Here is a 21778-nt window from a genome sequence, read left to right as displayed (position 1 = left end):
GGAGAGAGGGATCTTGGGGTGATAGTATCGGAGGATTTGAAGGCGACGAAACAGTGTGACAAGGCGGTGGCCGTAGCTAGAAGGTTGTTAGGCTGTATAGAGAGAGGTGTGACCAGCAGAAGAAAGGGGGTGCCGATGCCCCTGTATAAGTCATTGGTGAGGCCCCACCTGGAGTATTGGTGTTCAGTTTTGGAGGCCGTATCTTGTTAAGGATGTAAAAAGAATTGAAGCGGTGCAAAGAAAAGCTACGAGAATGGTATGGGATTTGCGTTACAAGACGTATGAGGAGAGACTTGCTGAACTAAACATGTATACTCTGGCGGAAAGGAGAAACAGGGGTGATATGATACAGACGTTCAAATATTTGAAAGGTATTAATCCGCAAACGAACCTTTTCCGGAGATGGGAAGATGGTAGAACGAGAGGACATGAAATGAAATTGAAGGGGGGCAGACTCGAGAAAAATGTCAGGAAGTATTTTTTCACGGAGAGAGTAGTGGATGCTTGGAATGCCCTCCCGCGGGAAGTGGTGGAAAGGAAAACGGTAACGGAATTCAAACATGCGTGGGATAAGCATAAAGGAATCCTGTGCCGAAGGAATGGATCCTCAGGAGCTTAGTCAAGATCGGGAGGCGGGGCTGGTGGCTGGGAGGTGGGGATAGTGCTGGGCAGACTTATACGGTCTGTGCCAGAGCCGGTGGTGGGAAGCGGGACTGGTGGTTGGGAGGCGGGGATAGTGCTGGGCAGACCTGTACGGTCTGTGCCAGAGCCGGTGGTTGGGAGGCGGGGCTGGTGGTTGGGAGGCGGGGATAGTGCTGGGCAGACTTATACGGTCTGTGCCCTGAAGAGCACAGGTACAAATCAAAGTAGGGTATACACAAAGTAGCAAATATGAGTTATCTTGTTGGGCAGACTGGATGGACCGTGCAGGTCTTTTTCTGCCGTCATCTACTATGTTACTATGTATTTTTGTATCACCTTATTCACCTGAGGCTCAAAAGTGCCCATAGAATCCAGCATCACTCCCAAAACCTTCACCGAGGAGAAAGAGTAAACCTGTTGATAACATAGTAAATGATGGCAGATAAAAAGACCTGTATGGTTTATCCAGTCTGCCCAACAAGATAAACTCATTTTACATGGTATGTGATACTTTTATACCCGAGTTTGATTTGTCCTTGCCATTCTCATGGCACAGACCGTAGAAGTCTGCCCAGTACTGTTCTTGTGCTAAGTTCTGAAGCTAACATCAAAACTCCTTAAAATTTACACTCCAGCCCATCCATATCCATTCAGTCATGATCAGGGCATAGACTGTAGAAGTCTGCCCAGCACGTTTTGCTTCCCAATGACCGGCGTCACCACCTAATCTCCGCTAAGATTCTGTCGATCCATTCATTCTAAACATGATTCCTTTGTGTTTATGCCACGCATGTTTGAATTCCATTACCGTTTTCATCTCCACCACCTCCCAAGTGGAGGGGCATTCCGTATCTACCACCCTTTCCGTGAAAAAATACTTCCCGACATTACTCCTGAATCTGCCCCCCCTTCAACCTCAATTCATGTCCTCTAGTTCTACCACCTTCCCATCTCCGGAAAAGGTTTGTTTGCAGATTAACACCTTTCAAATATCTGAACGTCTATATCATGTCACCCCTGTTTCCCCTTTCCTCCGAGGTGTACATGTTCAGGTCAGCAAGTCTCTCCTCAATTACAATGCTAGACTCCATAAGCCCTCCCGAGCCATTGCTCAAATCTCGTATGAGAGCGAGAGAGAGAGAGAACGAGAGAGAGAGGTGAATCTTGGGTCATAGCAAAGGATGTCCTTACATACTGTAGGGTACGTGTCTTATTTATATCATAAGCTAGAGGAGTATCAACAGCATAACCTGCAAAATTTCAGCCTCAGGTATTGACTAATTGTATCATTAAAAAATTAGAACGGTTTATCAATAGTACATTTTTTGGAAAGAAATAGCAAACTTAAAACATCTATATCTTTTTAATCCATAGGAAGTTATAGATATAATTTTGATCATGTTTTGCATAAATTGTGATTGAATTAAAAAAATGAAAGTTGTCCAAATTTACCCCTCCAAACTTTTACAGCCTTTATTTTTGTTATTTGTAACATCACTTTTGATTTTTCACTCAGCAGGTCACATATTAAATCAAATTTTTGTCATCCCCCCCCCCCCCCCCCCAATTTCCTTCTGCTCTTCAGTTTCCAGTTCAATCTGAACTAGTCTCCACTGGATCTATGAGGCCATCAGCCACTATCTGCAACTTACCTCCCTTCTCCCCCATTTTATAACCTTCCTCAGTCCACTAAATTTTGCTCTAATCCCTAGGTCTGGCCACCAGGTATCACCATTGTGTGATGACGTGAACTCCCTTCTCCTCAGGGGCTGTGAACTCTGCCTCTGTAGCATCCCCAGGACAGATAGGACCAGGAAGCGAAAACCACGGGTCATTCACACGGCAGTGCACAATGCTTGCTATTGAGCCAGTGGACTGGCCTAAAGACAGTTGTGGACATACAAGCAATAAAATAAGTCAAAAAAGCAGAGCTAGAGAAAATATCCACAAAACAGGGCAGCTGATAATTAGTTAGCAACGGCAGCTCAGCTAGTGTATGTTCAAATGCAATAAATCCAGTATTTCTAAAGAAAGGAGAAAAAGGCTAATATACTTGATTATTCTATATCTAAACCAACCACCTACTGATCCCTCTGAATTGATTATATTAGCCATATTATCATTATTGGTTGTCATTTATTATTCCTTTTTTATTGTGTGTTATGTAAATTATTCTATTGACATATCTTCCTTATTTCTTACATAGTAATATGTTAATTTGAACAAACCTCTTATTCTGTTCATAACTATATCTTTTGTAATATAATGTAAGCCACATTGAGCCTGCAAATAGGTGGGAAAATGTGGGGTACAAATATAGCAAATAAATACTACTAAAAAGGATAAGTGATACAAGAAGGAAAGCAGTAACAACGCTAATGACATTCATCTATCCCCTATACTCATCACACACCATCAGATGCTTCGATTATAGCCCTCTACAGCCCACTAGCACAAGTATGGAAACTCCTTTTTTCACACTAAGGGAGGGGTCAGGGGTTTGTTTTTCAAATTACCTCAAGGGGCTAAATGAACATGTTAAGCACAATGCTCTGTTGCTGTCAGGGCCTGCAATAATTTGTGTCTCCTCTTACCAAATCTTCCGTAGTGACTGGCTCTCCCTTTTTACTGGAAGCTACAACCATTTTGGCCAATCGATGTCTCATGTCCTCCAGGCTGCTGGTGAGAGCTAGAACGGCCATGATTTCACTAGCCACAGAGATGTCAAACTGAGCCTGGGAAGAGAAAAGTTAAAAACCAGTTCAAGACTGTAACTTTACATTAGGACTCTCTGTTATATAATTGTCTAACGTATCACAACAGACTGCATTTGCTATCCTTCACTATGCAAAAAAATAAATAAATAAAAAAATTCACGCCAGGGTCCGGTGCAGCACAGAAGGGTTCGTTGAAAGGAGTGGGTATCTAACCAGTGCTATCTCTCCCCCCTCAACCCAACCATCCTACCTCGGATGCCTACAACAGCCCCCCTGGTGGTCTAGCGGTCCAGCCCCCCTCAGTTTTGAGGGTTTACCTGATCTAGTGTCCCACTTCTTCCCAGACCCAAGCCCTTTCCTCCACCATACCCAAACCCCTTGCCTCAAAAAAAAAAAAAATTAAATCACTGGTGTCTGTCTAAGCCCACCCAACACACCTAACAGGATGAACCGGGCAAAGCCTACTGCTATTAAGGGTATACACCACGCAGAGCAAGGCACTGCCATATTTCAAGACAGAGATGCCAGAGGCAGGAGTGAGTGGGCCTCATTCTTGCCTTTCCTGTTAGGTATGTCGGGTGGGTTTGGTTGGGCTGGGGGAAGGTGCCACCAGATACCAGTGATTTTAATTTTTTTTTATTTGAGGCAAGGAGGTTTTGCTCTGAGGGTGGGAAGGACCACTAGTCACCAGGGATTTTTTTTTATTTTTATTTTTTTGCAGCAGCCATTTTCAGTACAGACTGCATGGGCAGGAGCACAGGAGAATCAATCCTACACCAGCTCACCACTGGACCACCATGGCTGTAAGGTAGGCCATTGGGGGGGGGGGGGGGGGCGCTAGAGGCAGATCTGGCCGTGGCAGGACACCTCACGGAAGGGAGGGAACGGTGGATGCGACTTATCGGGTGGAGAGGGGAGGTCAAAAGCGCCAGTCAATGGGTAGGGACATGATTAGAAACCGAGACCCCGGCATCAATGGGCCTTATATAAAACAAGAGGTAAAATAGACCCCAAAACATTTTGGCGAGAAATATACGATAAAGGGGCACCAAAAACCGATTCAACTGACTTCTTCACTGTTTGGAATGAACAATGCAACAAAATCCTCAACAAAATAGCGCCCATACGTACAAAATCAGCACAAAAATGCAATAAAATACTCCAGTTTAACGAAGAACTAAAAATTCTAAAAACGCAAACTAGAAAATTAGAACAAAACTGGAAAAAAACCAAAAACAATCTATCACTAAAGGCCTGGAAAGAAAGTCAAACAAAATACAAATAATTTTATCCAAAAGAATCCAATCCAAAAGAAACTTCTACAGAGAACAAATAGCACAGATTACAAAGACACAAAGAAATTATACAAACTAACAAACAACTTACTTAACACCAAAACGGTAACTACACCAAATGCAAACCTCCCACATGCAGACAATCTTGCCAAATACTTTGAAGAAAAAATTACCAATTTACGTAAGAATCTGCATCAGGGAAATATTAATCCAGAAACTTTCATAAACGAACTAGATCCGAACCCAAGGGAATACCAGGCAGTCACTCATCTAAGCACCGAAATAATAGCTCATGCACTCAGAAAATTCTCCTCCGCCCACTAGACACCTGCCCCAACTATATATAGACCCCCCCAATCAATATTTCACAGAACTCACAGACCACCCTAATTATCTATTCAAAAGAGGCCTATTCCCAGAGGACAGAGGGAATATCCTACTAACTCCCACCCCAAAAGACACACACACACACACACAAAAAAAAAAAAGAAGACGACACCTCGAATTATAGACCGATAGCATCCATACCCCTAACAACCAAATTGACAGAAGGCATAATTAACAAGCAACTAACAGAATACCTCACTGATTTCAACATACTGCACGAATCCCAATCTGGCTTCAAACCTCAGCACAGTACAGAAACAATACTAACCACACTCCTGACCAGATTCAAGCAGGAAATAGCAAGGGGTAAAAACATCCTCCTACTCCAATTTGACCTATCAAGCGCATTCGATATGGTTGACCACCACATACTACTGAGAATCCTCGACAAGATAGGAATTACAGGAAAAGTACTCTCCTGGATCAAGGGATTTCTGACATCCAGAACATACCAAGTCAAATCAAACTCAGATATATCTCCACCTTGGAAAGCGAAATGTGGAGTACCACAGGGATCATCGCTCCCATCTATATTATTCAACCTAATGACGACACCACTGGCTAAATCTCTATCCAAACAAGGCCTCAATCCATTTCTATACGCAGATGACATCACCATCTATATTCCCTTCAAACAGAACCCCACAGAAATCACCAAGGAAATAATACACAGCATGAACATCATGGAATCCTGGGCGTCGGCATTCAAGTTAAAATTCAATAGAGATAAAACCCAATGTCTCATTCTCTCGTCCCAATTCAATAATGTTTCCCCCACTGGCAATTAATGCACAGGGTTCATCCCTCCCAATCTCAGACCACTTGAAAACCTTAGGAACAACTGACCGCAACCTAACGCTAGAAAGTCAAGCAAGAACACAATCAAGAAAATGTTCCACACTATGTGGAAGCTCAAATGTATAAAACCTTACTTTCCCAGGGATTCATTCCGCAACATGATTCAAACCATGGTGCTAATTCATGCAGACTACTGTAATAGTATTTACGTAGGCTGCAAAGATTAAATCATAAGAAAACTACAGACAGCACAAAACACGTCTGCCAGACTCATCTTCGGAAAAACACGCTTCGAAAGCGCAAAACCCCTCCTAAAAAGTTACACTGGCTTCCTATTTAAGCTCGCAAAACATTCAAAATATGCACAATAGTTCACAGAATCTACAGACTCGCACCAGATTACATGACAGAACTTATCGATCTACCATTAAGAAATATGCCGACAGCAAGAATCTACCTAACCCTTAGTATATAAGTATTGCCATACTGGGAAAGACCAAAGGTCCATCAAGCCCAGCATCCTGATTCCAACAGTGGGCAATCCAGGTCACAAATACCTGACAAGATCCCAAAAAAATACAAAACATTTTATACTGCTTATCCCAGAAATAGTGGGCCTTGCAATGAAGAACACTGCCCTACAATTTACAGGAAATCAAACTAACATCCTTTTATCATTCTGTAAAGCTGTGAACCAAACCAGCCACTCCTGCACCCCTGGCAGTCTGAAAAACCCCATTCTGGGAAAATCTTGACCAAATGGGAAAAAAAACACCCCATGAAACTAAAGACAAGAACTGCACTGGTTCTTCACACCTCTGTTCACTTTTATTTAATCACGAGACAATATCAGTTTTACCTAACATGCACAAATGAAGCTCCTTGCAGAGGTGAAAAAGCTTTTCTTTTTTTAATGGCTGGATTTTGTTAAAGGAAGAAAGAAAAAGAGGGGGAAAGTAGGTACCGATCGTGAGTGGCCTTTCTCAGTTGGAGACTGTCCAATTGTGATTTTCCTCAGGAATCGATCATTGGTATCCAACACTAGAGAGAAATCCCAGAAAGAATGGTCAGAGCAGGATGAGACTCTACATCACGGGTGTAAGTGTATAAGGAGTAAACCTAGCTTTAGGAAGCAGAAAGGCACATAAATGGCCGCATTCTAGTTGTTTACACCAGTAGTCACTTTTACACACATATAACGTCTTATAAAATGACACTGTTGAGCATGTGCACGGGTGGAGTTCAGGCAGAGCAGAAAAGTGCACACAAATTATAGCATGGTACAGGCATTTACATCAGCTCTAGGGCTGTTGTACGTGATCTCGCCTTAATGTACTCATGTTATCTGCCATTTGCACTTATATTTTGTAAAGGAAAGTATGTGACTACTTTTCTTTATAGAATAGGCTTAAATAAGCACCACGAGCAGCACCTATAGTAGATGCCCCATTATAAGTACCCTAGCCAAGTATGTAGCTGCCTGGAAGAGCTCACAACCTAGTCCTTACACACCACAGATCTGCAAACTGAAAGCAATGAAAAAAAGGTTTAAACATTAGCATCTTAAGTTCTGATGAGGTAGTCACTAGAATGGGCCTCACAAACACTGCATGGTGCTGGTGCGGCTCTCTCTCCTTTCTGGTACATTTAATATTGTACTGGAGGAGCCACCCCTTTGCTCTGCTTTGTGAACCTGAGGTGGTGGCAGTGGGCTACAGCGACTGCCATGACACCACCAGAAACATATGAATAGCAGAAGTTATGCAGATTTGTGCAGAGACTTGTGCATTTTGGTACACTGGTCTCCTTACTGCTAGAAGGGGTGGCTGTCAAGCTTATATAACCTACTTCAGAGATAGGCAACTTTGGTTTTAGAGTGCCACAAGTACATCAGGTTTTCAGGATATCCACCATGAATATGTATGAAATAGATCTGCATTCAGTGGAGCAGGGGCAGACTGACCCATTGGGACAACAAGACAGTGCTCAAGGGAAAGGGGACTTGATATACCGCCTTTCTGAGGTTTTTGCAACTACATTCAAAGCGGTTTACATAGTATATACAAGTACTTATTTGTACCTGGGCAATGAAGGGTTAAGTGACTTGCCCAGAGTCACAAGGAGTTGCAGTGGGAATTGAACTCAGTTCCCCAGGATCAAAGTCCACTGCACTAACCACTAGGCTACTCCTCCACTAGCAACATTCCATGTACAAGCCTGCCCTTGCAGATCACCAATGCGGCCGCGCAGGCTTCTGTTTCTGAGAGTCTGACGTCCTGCACGTACGTTGCTGATATGCAAGGGCAGGCTTCTACATGGAATGTTGCTACTGGAATAGCAACATTCCATGCAGAATCTCAAATAGGGAAAGGGAAATGGGACTTGATATACTGCTTTTCTGAGGTTTTAGCAACTACATTCAAAGCAGTTTACATATATTCAGGTACTTATTTTGTACCAGGGGCAATGGAGGGTTAAGTGACTTGCCCAGAGTCACAAGGAGCTGCAGTGGGAATTGAACTCAGTTCCCCCAGGATCAAAGTCCACTGTACTAACCACTAGGCTACTCCTCCATTCCAAGGGCCCAAAGCAGCTGGGGGTCCATGCTCTCCTAGCTTCCATCTAGTGGAGGAGTACAAATAAGTACTTGTATATACTATGTAAACCACTTTGAATGTAGTTGCAAAAACCACAGAAAGGCGGTATATCAAGTCCCATTCCCTCTCCCTTAGTTTAATCATTTTTGCTAGATAGTTAGGGGCCCATGACCCTTAGTGCTTGGGGGCATAGGTCATTGTCAGCCCGCCCCTGCAGTGGAGGTAGTGCATTCAAGTTAATCTCTTGTATATTCATTGTGGATATCCTGAAAACCTGACTTATTTGTGGCGCCTGAGGTCCACATTTGCTTATCCCTGATCTAATTTAAAGAGCTCAAAGGCTGATCATAATAATAAATACATGAGAAATATCTTAAAAATGCTAATTGTCAAATATTACATCAGTTAAAATACTTTTGGAACAACCAAATCTTGCATGTCCATCCTGATGTGCTCATTACTACTATTACTACTTAACATTTCTAGAGTGCTACTAGGGTTACGCAGCGCTGTACAAATTAAACAAAGAAGGACGGTCCCTGCTCAAATGAGCTTACAATCTAAAGAACGAAATGTCAAGTTGGGCAGTCTAGATTTCCTGGGTAGAGGTGAGGTGCCAAAGGTGACATTGAAGAGGTGGGCTTTAAGCAGAGATTTGAAGATGGGGAGGGAGGGGGCCTGACGTATGGGCTCGGGGAGTTTGTTCCACGCGTGGGGTGAGGCGAGGCAGAAAGGGTGGAGCCTGGAGTTGGCGGTGGTGGAGGGTACTGAAAGGAAGGATTTGTCTTGAGAGCGGAGGTTGCGGGTAGGAACGTAAGGGGAGATGAGGGTTGAGAGGTAAGGAGGGGCTGCAGATCGAGTACATTTGTAGGTTAGTAGCAGAAGCTTGAATTGAATGCGGTACCTGATCGGAAGCCAATGAAGTGACTTGAGGAGAGGGGTGATGTGAGTGTATCAGTTCAGGCGGAAGATAAGACGTGCAGCAGAGTTCTGAACGGACTGAAGGGGGGATAGGTGGCTAAGTGGGAGACCAGTGAGGATTAGGTTGCAGTAGTCAAGGCGAGAGGTAATGAGAGAGTGGATGAGAGTTCGGGTGGTGTACTCAGAGAGGAAAGGGCGGATTTTGCTAATGTTATAGAGGAAGAAGCGATATTATTAGGATATTACAGTTCGTAGTGATAGTGGAAGACAATTCCAAAGCCCTGGACTCACACCTGTAATTGTCTGTTGTTGTATCCTTCATATGAAACTCTTCAGATGAAGGGGAAGTCTAAAAGCGTCCACATACTTTAAAGGTACAAGCATGTGGGTAAAACCTTATAAAATCCATCAAACAGAAGCTAAACCATAGTCTAAATCCTTGGTGACTTACTGCACTTGTATTAATTTGCTTCTTGAACTTACTGTAATTTGTGTTATATTCTGTACATGATTATGTTTTATTCACTTTATTGTTTGTTTGTAAGCCACATTGAACTTGAGTCTATTTCAGGCTAATGTGGGGTATAAATGTCATGAATAAAATAAATAAATAAAAAATCTTAAAAATAAACAAAGGCAATTTAAAAGAAAAATATGCCTGAACTGGCAGGGAACACAATTGTCTTAAATTCAAAGCCGCAGTATCCCACTTGGAAATTCTTTAAAAAAAAAACAAAAAAACGTTTGACTTACAGCACTTATTCTACAATACCTGTATTCCTGACACTAAATGAAATGGCAAGCCCGACAGAATTACGTTATAATAATTAAGGCAGGGAACAACCACCGCCTGGATCACACTATGGAGAAGTCCACTCCATCCTTATTCCAGGACTCCTCTACCTGGCAGGATTAATAGCTGGCTCATCACTACTACTACTACTACTATTTAGCATTTCTATAGCGCTACAAGGCATACGCAGCGCTGCACAAACATAGAAGAAAGACAGTCCCTGCTCAAAGAGCTTACAATCTAATAGACAAAAAATAAATAAAGTAATCAAATCAATTAATGTGAACGGGAAGGAAGAGAGGAGGGTAGGTGGAGGCGAGTGGTTACAAGTGGTTACGAGTCAAAAGCAATGTTAAAGAGGTGGGCTTTCAGTCTAGATTTAAAGGTGGCCAAGGATGGGGCAAGACGTAGGGGCTCAGGAAGTTTATTCCAGGCGTAGGGTGCAGCGAGACAGAAGGCGCGAAGTCTGGAGTTGGCAGTAGTGGAGAAGGGAACAGATAAGAAGGATTTATCCATGGAGCGGAGTGCACGGGAAGGGGTGTAGGGAAGGACGAGTGTGGAGAGATACTGGGGAGCAGCAGAGTGAATACATTTATAGGTTAGTAGAAGAAGTTTGAACAGGATGCGAAAACGGATAGGGAGCCAGTGAAGGGTCTTGAGGAGAGGGGTAGTATGAGTAAAGCGACCCTGGCGGAAGATGAGACGGGCAGCAGAGTTTTGAACCGACTGGAGAGGGGAGAGGTGACTAAGTGGGAGGCCAGCAAGAAGCAGATTGCAGTAGTCTAAACGAGAGGTGACAAGGGTGTGGATGAGGGTTTTGGTAGAGTGCTCGGAAAGAAAGGGGCGGATTTTATGGATGTTGTAAAGAAAGAAACGACAGGTCTTGGCGGTCTGCTGGATATGAGCAGAGAAGGAGAGAGAAGAGTCAAAGATGACCCCAAGGTTTCGAGCTGAGAAGACAGGGAGAATGAGAGAGCCATCAACAGAAATAGAAAACGGGGGGAGCGGGGAGGTGGGTTTGGGGGGGGAAAATGAGAAGCTCGGTTTTGGTCATATTTAATTTCAGGTGGCGTTGAGACATCCAGGCAGCAATGTCAGACAAGCACGCTGAAACTTTGGTTTGGATGCAAGGTGAGATATCAGGGGTAGAAAGGTAGATTTGGGAGTCATCAGCATAGAGATGGTAGGAAAAGCCATGGGATGAGATTAATGAACCAAGGGAAGAAGTGTAGATAGAAAAGAGGAGGGGACCAAGAACAGAACCCTGAGGTACGCCGACAGGCAGAGGGATAGAAGTAGAAGAGGATCCACCAGAGTGAACACTAAAGGTGCGGAGGGAGAGGTAGGAAGAGAACCAGGAAAGGACAGAGCCCTGGAATCCAAGTGAGGACAGGGTATCGAGAAGTATGCTGTGATCGACAGTGTCAAAAGCAGCGGAAAGATCAAGAAGAATGAGGATGGAATATTGACCTCTGGATTTAGCCAGTAATAGGTCATTGGAGACTTTAGTAAGAGCAGTTTCGGTTGAGTGGAGAGGGCGAAAACCAGATTGTAATGGGTCAAGAATAGCAGGTGAGGAGAGAAAATCAAGGCAGCGGCGGTGAACAGCACGCTCAAGTAATTTGGAGAGAAAAGGAAGGAGGGAGATGGGTCGGTAATTAGAGGGACAAGTAGGGTCAAGTGAAGGCTTCTTAAGGAGAGGTGTGACCACAGCATGTTTAAAGGCAGCAGGGACAGTCGCAGTGGAAAGTGAGAGGTTGAGAATGTGACAGATAAAAGGAATAAGAGCAGGAGAGATGGCATTAAGAAGGTGGGTGGGAATGGGATCAGAGGAACAGGTGGTACATTTTGAGGAAGAAAGGAGAAGTGTAGTTTCCTCAATAGTAACTTCAGGAAAGGAGGAAAGGGAATGAGGGGAAGGAGAGAGAGGGGAACGGACTAGTGGAGGGAGAGCTGGTGAGGTAGAGAAAGCAAGGTTTATCTTTTGAACCTTGTTGTGAAAGAATTCAGCAAGGGTCTGAGGAGAGAGTTCAATGTGGTGAAGAGAAGTCGAGGATTAGAGCCAAGAGAGTTGGTCAGTTGGATATAATAATCCTGTTTGGCACGTAAAAGAGCAGATTGGAAGGAGGTCAGCATGAACTTAAAGTGTAAGAAATCAGCAAGGGCCCGAGATTTCCGCCAGAGGCGTTCAGCGGAGCGGGTACAGGAACGTAGGTAGCGGATATTAGAAGTCAGCCAAGGTTGGGGTTTTGTACGCCTTACAGGGCGGGTCATCAAAGGTGCAAGAGTGTCTAAGGCAGAGGATAGAGTATTGTTGTAAGAAGAAACAGCCTCGTTGACAGACGTGGATGGTGCCACAGTAGAGAGGAGGTTTGAAACATGGGAGGATAGAGATGAAGGGTCAATATCGTGAAGATTCCTAGATAAATTAGATAGGATAGGACGGGACTGGGAGGGAGGAGATTTAAGTGTGAAAGTTATAAGATGGTGATCAGAGGAGGGATGATCAGAGGCAAGGAAATTAGAAGGTGAACAGTTGGAGGAGAAGATGAGATCAAGACAGTGACCATTTTGATGAGTGGGGGAGGTGGAGCTTAGTTGGAGATTAAAGGATGACGTTAAAGCGAGTAACTTGGAAATATAAGAGTTGGAAGGATCGTTAGCAGGAATATTAAAGTCACCAAGGATGAGAGAGGGGGAGGAAGGATCATGGAAGAAGGCAAGCCAGGCATCAAAGTCACTGAGAAAGGATGAAAGGGACTTATCAGGGGGACGATAAATGACCGCTATTCGAAGAGGCAGAGGAGAGAAAAGGCGGATAGAGTGGACTTCAAAGGAGGAAAAACAGTGAGATTGAGGTGGAAGAAGGGGTTGAAATCTGGAGGAGGGAGAGAGAAGTAGTCCAACACCGCCCCCACGGCCAGCAGGGGGGGCGGTGTCTTTTGAGCGCTAAGACCTGTTACATTTGGATTTTCTTCCTACAGTATAGCAGGGAGGCAGAAAGCAATGCAGAGGCAAATTAATACACTTAAAACCAAAACGTAGATAAGATGATCAGTACTGCGAGCCCTAAATGAATGACAAAACATTCACTTTTATTATCTGATAGGCCAGGACTGTATAGAAAGCAGGCAGAAACGTTATCCAAGACCCTACCACCTATTACCAGTCAGCTCTGAATATCAGCAAGACAAAGCTGGAACAAAGGGACCAACACAAGCCCCCCCCCAGCCTGAAGGTCTAGCGGCCCCCTTCACTGCCCCCCGTACCTTAGTAGTGGTGGAGTAGTACACATTCTCGTCTTCCAGCACTGCCCTGAAAATGGTGGTGCACAGCCCTGCCCAGTGCATCCTGGTATACTCAGGGCAGGGCTTCACTACCATATAAAGGAGTTCTACTACTCCTCCTCCACCATTAAGGTATGGGGGGGGGGGAGGGGCGGGGAAGGGGGGGGCGCTAGACCACCAGGTTGGGGGAGGGGGCTAGTGTTTGCAGCCCATCAAGGCTTTTTTTTTTTTTGGGGGGGGGGGGGGGGTGAGAGTGGTTAAGGGGGCTGGAGATCCACCAGATCGCCAACCTCTCGTGAACTAGTGTTGGGGGGACTAGAGGTCTGCCGGACCTCCAGCCCCCTGTGTTGTTGGCTTGGGGAGGGGTGGGCACTAGGCCACCAGGGCCTTGAAGTTACACGAGGGTCTGGAGGTCCCACGGACCTCCAGTCCCTGAGTTTGACAGGTCTGGGCTTTTGACAGCCCGGACCTGTCAAACAAGCACAGGAGAACTATGCCTGAGCACATGCTCAGGCACAATCCTCCTGTACTTTTACCCTATCATCAGAGATAATAGCGTGCTTAAATTTGCATGCTATTATCTCTGATCATAGGGGTGGTAAAGTCCTGCGCTGTTTCAGCGCTATTTTAAGGGTGCTGTTTAGAACAGTGAACAGCTTTTTATCATCTGCACCTAAGTACATTCAAATTATTATCACCTTATTTGCATTAATTCTTGATTTTTTTTTCCATCCACCAAAATAAAAAAAAACGCATACCTAATCATAGTCTTCAGGAAGCACTAATAATAATACTGACCCATCCTCACAATTGGTGACCAACAGGGCAACAAGAATGTTCCACTTTGTACCAACTACCTGAACAACATTAGGGCAAGGGGCATTCCTGTCAGAACACAATAAGGCCGCAAGGCCTGAAACTCGGACACCATCTACAGCTGGAGCTCAAACAGCCGAGAGCTCAGATTCAGAGAAAATGGGCCCTGCCTTCCCTGAACACGAGGTGCACTGCAGAAGCCTCAAACCAATGCTAATCAATACATACAAACATTGCTGAAATAGCAGAGCAGCTTTTGGATTTGTCAGAAAGTTGTCTTACTCTTAATTTTATAATTGACTGGGTCATATCCTTGTAGTGATGAACAATCTTAGAGTCAAAAGATTATTAAGCACCTGGGTCGTTTGTCTGTACAGGGCAGCAGCCGACACATTTAAAAGTCACAAAATCTACTAGAAAGCTTCTCACAAAGTCTCCCTCCTTACAGGTACATTTTATATTGTTCTCTCTACACACTGTGCTAGGGAAAGAGTTTATAAGATAACTGCTCACTGCTCCTACGCTTGATGTCAGTTAATCACATTACAGAGGCCTGGAACGTAATTCTCCACATTGAACAGTAACGTCTAAGCAAGCCATCTGTTCAAAACTATTTGAAGGCAAGAAAGTTCTGGTTCAGTCATTAAAAACAACGACTGCTAAGAACTGGCAGTGGGAATATACTGCATCTGTCAGGTGTTTGTTTCAAATTAAATATTTAGACTAACACAAAAACTGACAAATTCTTCCAGTGTAGCCCAATCAGATATATAGTGAAAAATATAGGCATACTCTTTAAGTATTAGGTATAGAAATACTAAAAGGCAGAAACTGGAAAAAGCAGAACCCCATGAGGACTCCCTGTGTTAAGTTCAAAAGCCAGCCACATAGGTGGTCTCCAGTTAGAACACTAAATCAGCTCTTCTGTGCCCTGGGCTAGTTGGGAGATGCCGCTGATGCGGATTTCACAACCTACTGAGGCGATGGAGAAGTCATGGTCATTGCTCAAGAGTGACACCTAGTGGCTGGATTCAGGGCCCAGAAAGAACACTGCTGTATGATCTCTGGGGCTGAGGACTGTCACTGCAATGGCCAGGCTCAGTATGTTGGGGAATAGGGATGAGGATCAAAATGGGGGAAAAAAGGTGGCAGCACCCTGGTGCCAGGTACTTCTGACCTGGATTGGCCACTGTTGAAAACAGGATGCTGGGCTTGATGGACCTTTGGTCTGTCCCAGTGTGGCGATACTTATGTACTTATAAGAATGCTATTGGCACCAGATCCGAGGCTGGCTCTGACTGAGCTGGAAGGACAACGGGGAAGGTGAAAAAAAAACCCCCTTCAAAAATAAATCAAGTTGTAGAAAAATGACATCGACATCCTGCCACTTCTTGGGGAGCCACAACCACCTGCACAGTGCCCCAAATCTGAGTATGTGGGAGGCTCAAGCATTTCACGCTTCTGATGAGTATCATCCTCTCTCCCACAAGATTTATGCATCACTTCCCCCCCCCCCCCCTTAACCCAGGCTTTCTTTCCTGCCACAGAGTTAATGTCACACATCATACTCAGCAAGCCACTTTATATTCAAGCTGGCGTATGGCATATAGCCGGTAAAATTAAATGTGATGCTTTCCCTAGCTTTGCCATACCCAATGCCAAAATGTGAAGATACTTAGAGCTGATTATACAGTTACCACATGTCAAAAGGCTGAGTCAGCCCTGGTTTAACTACTGACTTCCACTCAAGCTTCAAGCACATGGAAGCAGCGCAAGTAAAACCAGAAGTTGCTCAGCCCGACCCTTCCGATATGGAATTCTACTCTATGCTCACCCTAAGGAGGTGGTCTTAAAGTGACAGGACTCTTGAGTAACAAGAGCTTGTTATGGCACATTTATGTGCCAAAAAAAACCCCATCGGTGTGTCAAGTCCAAGGCAGCAGAAATTATATTAGAAATTCCATATTCAAATTTTAGGATACCACTGAAAAAACACCAGAAGGCATGGTCTCATTTCCCCCAACAAACTCTTGTAAACCAATGGGCCTTTATATTCAAAAGGAATGATTTGGATAATGGCAACTGTCATCATCCATATAATTCCCTCAACTGAAGCTTTCCATGGATATTCAGTGACACTACGTGGATAAAGCCAGTGAATATCCTTACAGATCAGCCATGTTGATGTTACTGACATTTTAGCATTAATACCTAGTGATTTTTGTGCAATAAAAATGTTTGAGCTAAAACACAGTAAAATCACATTGTTCAAGTGATACAATTAGCAATGTGTTAGGATGTCGCAGTCACTGTGAATGCTCAAAGTGTCCACCCTCAGCTTTAACACAGGCACTACCACCTTTGCTCTTAAAACTTGTTTACACAGTATCTGGATTCTCATTTTGTCTGCTATTGATACCTTGCTCGACATTCCAATCTAAAATGTTTTTAAAAAGAAATTATTTGTAAATTATCATATTATCAAATACAAATTATTGTTTACAAAAGTCTGCCACTGTGACATCATTACCCTTGTATTTCTTTTTCAAATAATGGTAGTTTTAAAGTGCAAACATTTTTGAACTCAAGAAAATCGCTGTGTGGTCACACTAAAAGGTCTGTAACTCCGCCATGTTTAAAGATAATCTCATTCAACTTGGCACATAAATATAGATAGTAACAAATAAAGCTGTAACATTTTACAATGAAATTCCAAGTGGTTGCTGAGAAAAACAGCAAAAAAACTCGAGGATTACTTTTTTTTTTTTTTTGCCTCTCCCTGTAGATAAAAATCTAAATATTGCTGATCTCCATGTAACGATGGTGCAGCCCATTCTACCTGGATATTCAGTGCAGAATATCTGTGTTTTATTCAATTGCCACAACCAGCATTTAAAGTAAAGAACACCAACTACAGTGGTTGAACTGGACTCAACAGTGTCCTGAATATGATCTGGTGTCAGACCTTGGGGAACATGAAAGGGACAAGGACAAAAGTGACCCAACATGTTAAAAACCATCTTTTCCCAGATTTGATTCATTATTCGCCATTTACCGCTTGGTGCATTCTTCACGTACCTCTTTGCCATGTTATGGTTTCTGGGTTGATATCCAATCTCACAAACCTGTTCACCTCTTCTTCAGTTAAAGCTGCAGGGTCTGTTTTCTCAATTCCCAACCTCTGCAAACAGAATCATACAGAGACATGAACAAATTGAACTAAAAAAAAAAAAGCTATAAACAGGTTTACAGGCTGTAGGCAGCACTTCAAAGAAACATGAGGTAAAAAGGGGGAAGGATGGCAGGAGAAGACGTACAGTGCAAGTAGCATCTGTTTCCTAAATTAGATGTTTAATTAAGATAGGAAAGTTGCATTAAGCCACAGTACAGAGCTGTAGAGAGTTACATTTCCATTAACACGTATTAAAAAAAAAAAAGCTGTAAACACAGCAAAGTCATGACGCTTGATTGGAGGTATTTATGTTTGGTGCTTAGTGCTCCAGAGATTATCGTTTCCTGTGTTTGTGTTTTATGTTTGGTATGTAAACCACTTTGGTTGTACCACAGAAAGGCGGTATATCAAATTCATGACCTTTTACCCTTTTGAACTCTTTTGTTTGAATCTAAATACAATTTTAATGTTCCTTTAGACATCTACGGGTCTTACTTTCCTCGACTTCTGTAAGGATTAAACGTAAATTTTTAATTTTTTTTTTTTTTTTTACAAATGAAGGAACTTTTCGGACAACAGGTTGATTCTAAAAAAAAAAAAACACAACTGAGACAGAGAGGAAACATCAAAACCCCTCCTTCCATTCAGCCTATGCACTCCTCTATTTTAGTCCAATCATATGTATTTCTAGTAAAACAACTCTCTCTGTAAATTGTTTAATCTCAACTAAGATCTTTACTAGAAGAATCCACTCCTGTATAGTTGGCTCCATTTGTTGCTTCCACTGCACTTCAAGTCACATACTTTGATGCAGTCAATCCCAAATGTTTTATTCAACGCTGACAGCCGAGGCCTCTTCAGTTTCCTAGCCCCAACAAGCAAAACTGGGACAGTGAGTTATCTTTTGACCAGTTAACAATCCACAATAAAACATTACCACCTATCGCTTGAATATACTATGTCACCTTATCCACACACATATTTCACAGGGACAGAACTACGGTAAGTGGGCTTGCCTCCCTGCCTGGACCTGCCCCAGCCCAGGGTGCAGGCATCTGTGTGGTTCCCCGGCCCTGAGGGTGCTGAAACAGGCAAACCCCTTATACACTAGTAAAAAGGATATTCCTGGCTGTGCCACTTTTTTTTTTTTTTAAACAAATTTCTTAAACCTGAAGTAGCAGGCCAATCCAACCAAAAGGTTTTTGGAACCTGGGGGCTGAAGGGGAGGGGAATCACCAGCCAAAAAGGGTGTATGGGCAAAGGGTGTGGAGGGGATGGAGACCCCAAACCCTTCGGGCAAGGTCCTGTGGGACCAAGCCAAAGCCTCACCTGGAGGCACCAAGATGTGTGACCGTGGGCTGTAGAGCCAAGCTCCACACTCAACAGGTACAATCTTGATTCCAAGACTGGGACCTGAGAGCGGCCATTAGGCTCTACCTCTATGTGTGGCTGTGGCAAGCGGAGCAGGGAGCTAGGCCAGGGACAGGAGCGCCTTACAGCACAACCTACCACCTACTGAGGTAAAGAAAATACTGGATTGTTCCAGGGAGTGCCGCAGCATGTACTGGTGACGATATCAACGGTAGAATTCAGTTTTCTCTATTTCCACCTGCTGGCAGGAAAGGATAACACCCATCTGTGCAGAATGGTGGAACTGATGCAAAGAGAACAACCCTTTCGCTTGTCTGTAAGTCGTTCCACCTCAGCTAAGACCTTTACTCAAAAGCATCCACTCCCGTTTAGTTGGTTCCATTTGTTGCTTCCATTGCACTGCAATCACACACTTGCTGCAGCCATTTCCATACGATGTATCAGACACTGCAAGCTAAGGTTTCTTCTGTTTCCCAGCCCCAATAAGCAAAACTAGGACGGTGAGTTATTTCTTATCTTTCAAACAGTTATCAATCCACAAAGCGAAGACACTTACCTGTAGCAGGTATTCTCCGAGGACAGCAGGCTGATTGTTCTCACAAGTAGGTTGACGTCTGCGTCGGCCCAGGAAATGGCAAATTTTTCCCAGCAAAAATAAAAAAGATTTGCCAGAGTCTTCTGGCGCGCGAACATATGTGTACCTCTTCAGATAAATCAAAAAACATATAAACAAACTAACAACAACTCCTAAGGGGAGGCGGGCGGGTTTGTGAGATCAGCCTGCTGTCCTCGGAGAATACCTGCTACAGGTATGTATCTTCACATTCTCTAAGGACAAGCAGGCTGCTTGTTCTCACATGTGGGGTATCCCTAGCAACCAGGCTCACTGAAAACAATAAACATTGGTCAATTGGACCTCGCAATGGCGAGGACATAACATAGACTGACCTGAAACCATAAACCACTAACTGAGAGTGAAGCCTGGAACAGAACAAAAATGGGTCTAGAAGGGTGGAGTTGGATTCTAAAACCCCGAACAGATTCTGCATTACTGACTGCCCAAACTGACTGTCGCATTGGGTATCCTGCTGGAGGCAGTAGTGAGATGTGAATGTGTGGACTGATGATATCGTTGCAGCCTTGCAAATCTCCTCATTGGAGGCTGACTTTAAGTGAGCCACTGACACAGCATGGCTCTAACATTGTGAGCAGTGACATGGCCCTCCAGAGTCAGGTATGGAAGAAAGTGGGATGTTTGACCACGGAAATACAAGACCTGGAGAGATGGATCTTTAAAATACTTGTTTATTGATGAAAAAAAGACTCGACACAACCGTTGGGTTTCGGCCGTTAGGCCTGCATCAGGAGTCTCACTCGACGTGTTCCGTATAGTGGATCTCAGACATCGTAAATCAGCTGATGTGTGCGTTGGGAAACACTTAATGTGATAATCTGTGGAGTGGGTCTTTAAAAAGACCTTTATGAAAGAACTTGCGCGTAAACAAACGAAATGTCCGCGTGAAGAATAAAAAAGTTCTTTCATAAAGGTCTTTTTAAAGACCCACTCCATAGATTATCACATTGTTTCCCAACGCACGCATCAGCTGATTTACGACGTCTGTCTTTTTTCATCAATAAGCAAGTATTTTTAAGATCCATAGTAACATAGTAGCTGACGGCAGAAAAAGACCTGCACGGTCCATCCAGTCTGCCCAACAAGACAACTCATGTGTGCTACTTTTTGTGTATACCCTACTTTGATTTGTACCTATGCTCTTCAGGGCACAGACCGTATAAGTCTGCCCAGCACTATCCCTGCCTCCCAACCTCCAGTCCCGCCTCCCACCACTGGCTCTGGCACAGACCGTATAAGTCTGCCCCGCACTATCCCCGCCTCCCAACCTCCAGCCCCGCCTCCCACTACCGGCTCTGCTATCCAATCTCGGTTAAGCTCCTGAGGATCCATTCCTTCTGAACAGGATTCCTTTATGTTTATACCACACGTTTGAATTCCGTTACCGTTTCATCTCCACCACCTCCCGCGGGAGGGCATTCCAAGCATCCACCACTCTCTCCGTGAAGAAATACTTCCTGACATTTTTCTTGAGTCTGCCCCCCTTCAATCTCATTTCATGTCCTCTCATTCTACCGCCTTCGTACCTCCGGAAAAGGTTCGTTTGCGGATTAATACCTTTCAAATATTTGAACGTCTGTATCATATCACCCCTGTTTCTCCTTTCCTCCAGGGTATACATGTTCAGGTCAGCATCTCTCCAGGTCTTGTATTTCCATGGGCAGACATCCCACTTTCTTCCATACCTGTGTTCTCCCATGCGGCGTTCGAGTTCTCGGATTTTTTTTGAACACATACCTCCAGAGTCAGCCCAGCTTGGGCATAAGTGAAGAAAATGCAATATGCTAGCCAATTTGAAACTGTGCGTTTTCCGATGGCGACTCCCCTCTTGTTGGAATCAAAAGAAACAAACAACAGTCCAAGGTGTGAAAACTGCTTTCGCCAGGGCAGGTATGAGACGCTTAGGTCAGTTTCTTCATATGAAGACACAGACTACAAGCGGCTGGGCTATGGTCAGACCCAAGGCATTGGATACACCAGGCATGGGTATCGGTACCTGCGATGGTCTGGTTGTACCGAGTACAATGTTTGAAGCCACTGGGTGTCTTTGATGACATGGAAGGGAAAACGGCTTTGGCGAAATCAAAAGATGCGATCATGCCTGATAAAAGAAAAAGGGCACAAAAAATAAGGGAATAACCTGGCCGCAACAAAAAAACAAAGGAAACTTGAAAGGGAACAAAATTAAAAATACACTACGGGTAACTTTTTTTTTTTTTTTTTAAAAGACAATAATATAAAAAAAAATTAGAAGAAAAATAACAAAAAACTCGAAAACTCTTTCCTGGGCCTGAGAGGAGCGCAGAAAAAAAAAACCTACCGTACCTCAACGTGGAGAAAAGAAAACT

At 43.8% G+C, this 21778-nt stretch overlaps 1 protein-coding gene across 1 annotated transcript in view; it reads right to left on the bottom strand.

Moving 5' to 3' along the window:
• Positions 1-21778, bottom strand: part of MTHFD1 (methylenetetrahydrofolate dehydrogenase, cyclohydrolase and formyltetrahydrofolate synthetase 1) — a 150972-nt gene that overhangs the window by 50115 nt on the left and 79079 nt on the right. Inside the window, exons 16-18 of the mRNA XM_030214776.1 lie at positions 17332-17434; positions 6804-6880; positions 3237-3377 (exon numbers count right to left, since the gene is read on the bottom strand). Of these exons, the coding sequence (XP_030070636.1) occupies positions 3237-3377; positions 6804-6880; positions 17332-17434 (321 nt within the window). The remainder of the gene's footprint in view (positions 1-3236; positions 3378-6803; positions 6881-17331; positions 17435-21778) is intronic.

Source organism: Microcaecilia unicolor, chromosome 9, assembly GCF_901765095.1.
Source record: "Microcaecilia unicolor chromosome 9, aMicUni1.1, whole genome shotgun sequence".
NCBI lineage: Eukaryota > Metazoa > Chordata > Amphibia > Gymnophiona > Siphonopidae > Microcaecilia > Microcaecilia unicolor.
Note: the sequence above shows the minus strand (reverse complement) of the source record. Positions and strands in the feature narration are given on the sequence as shown.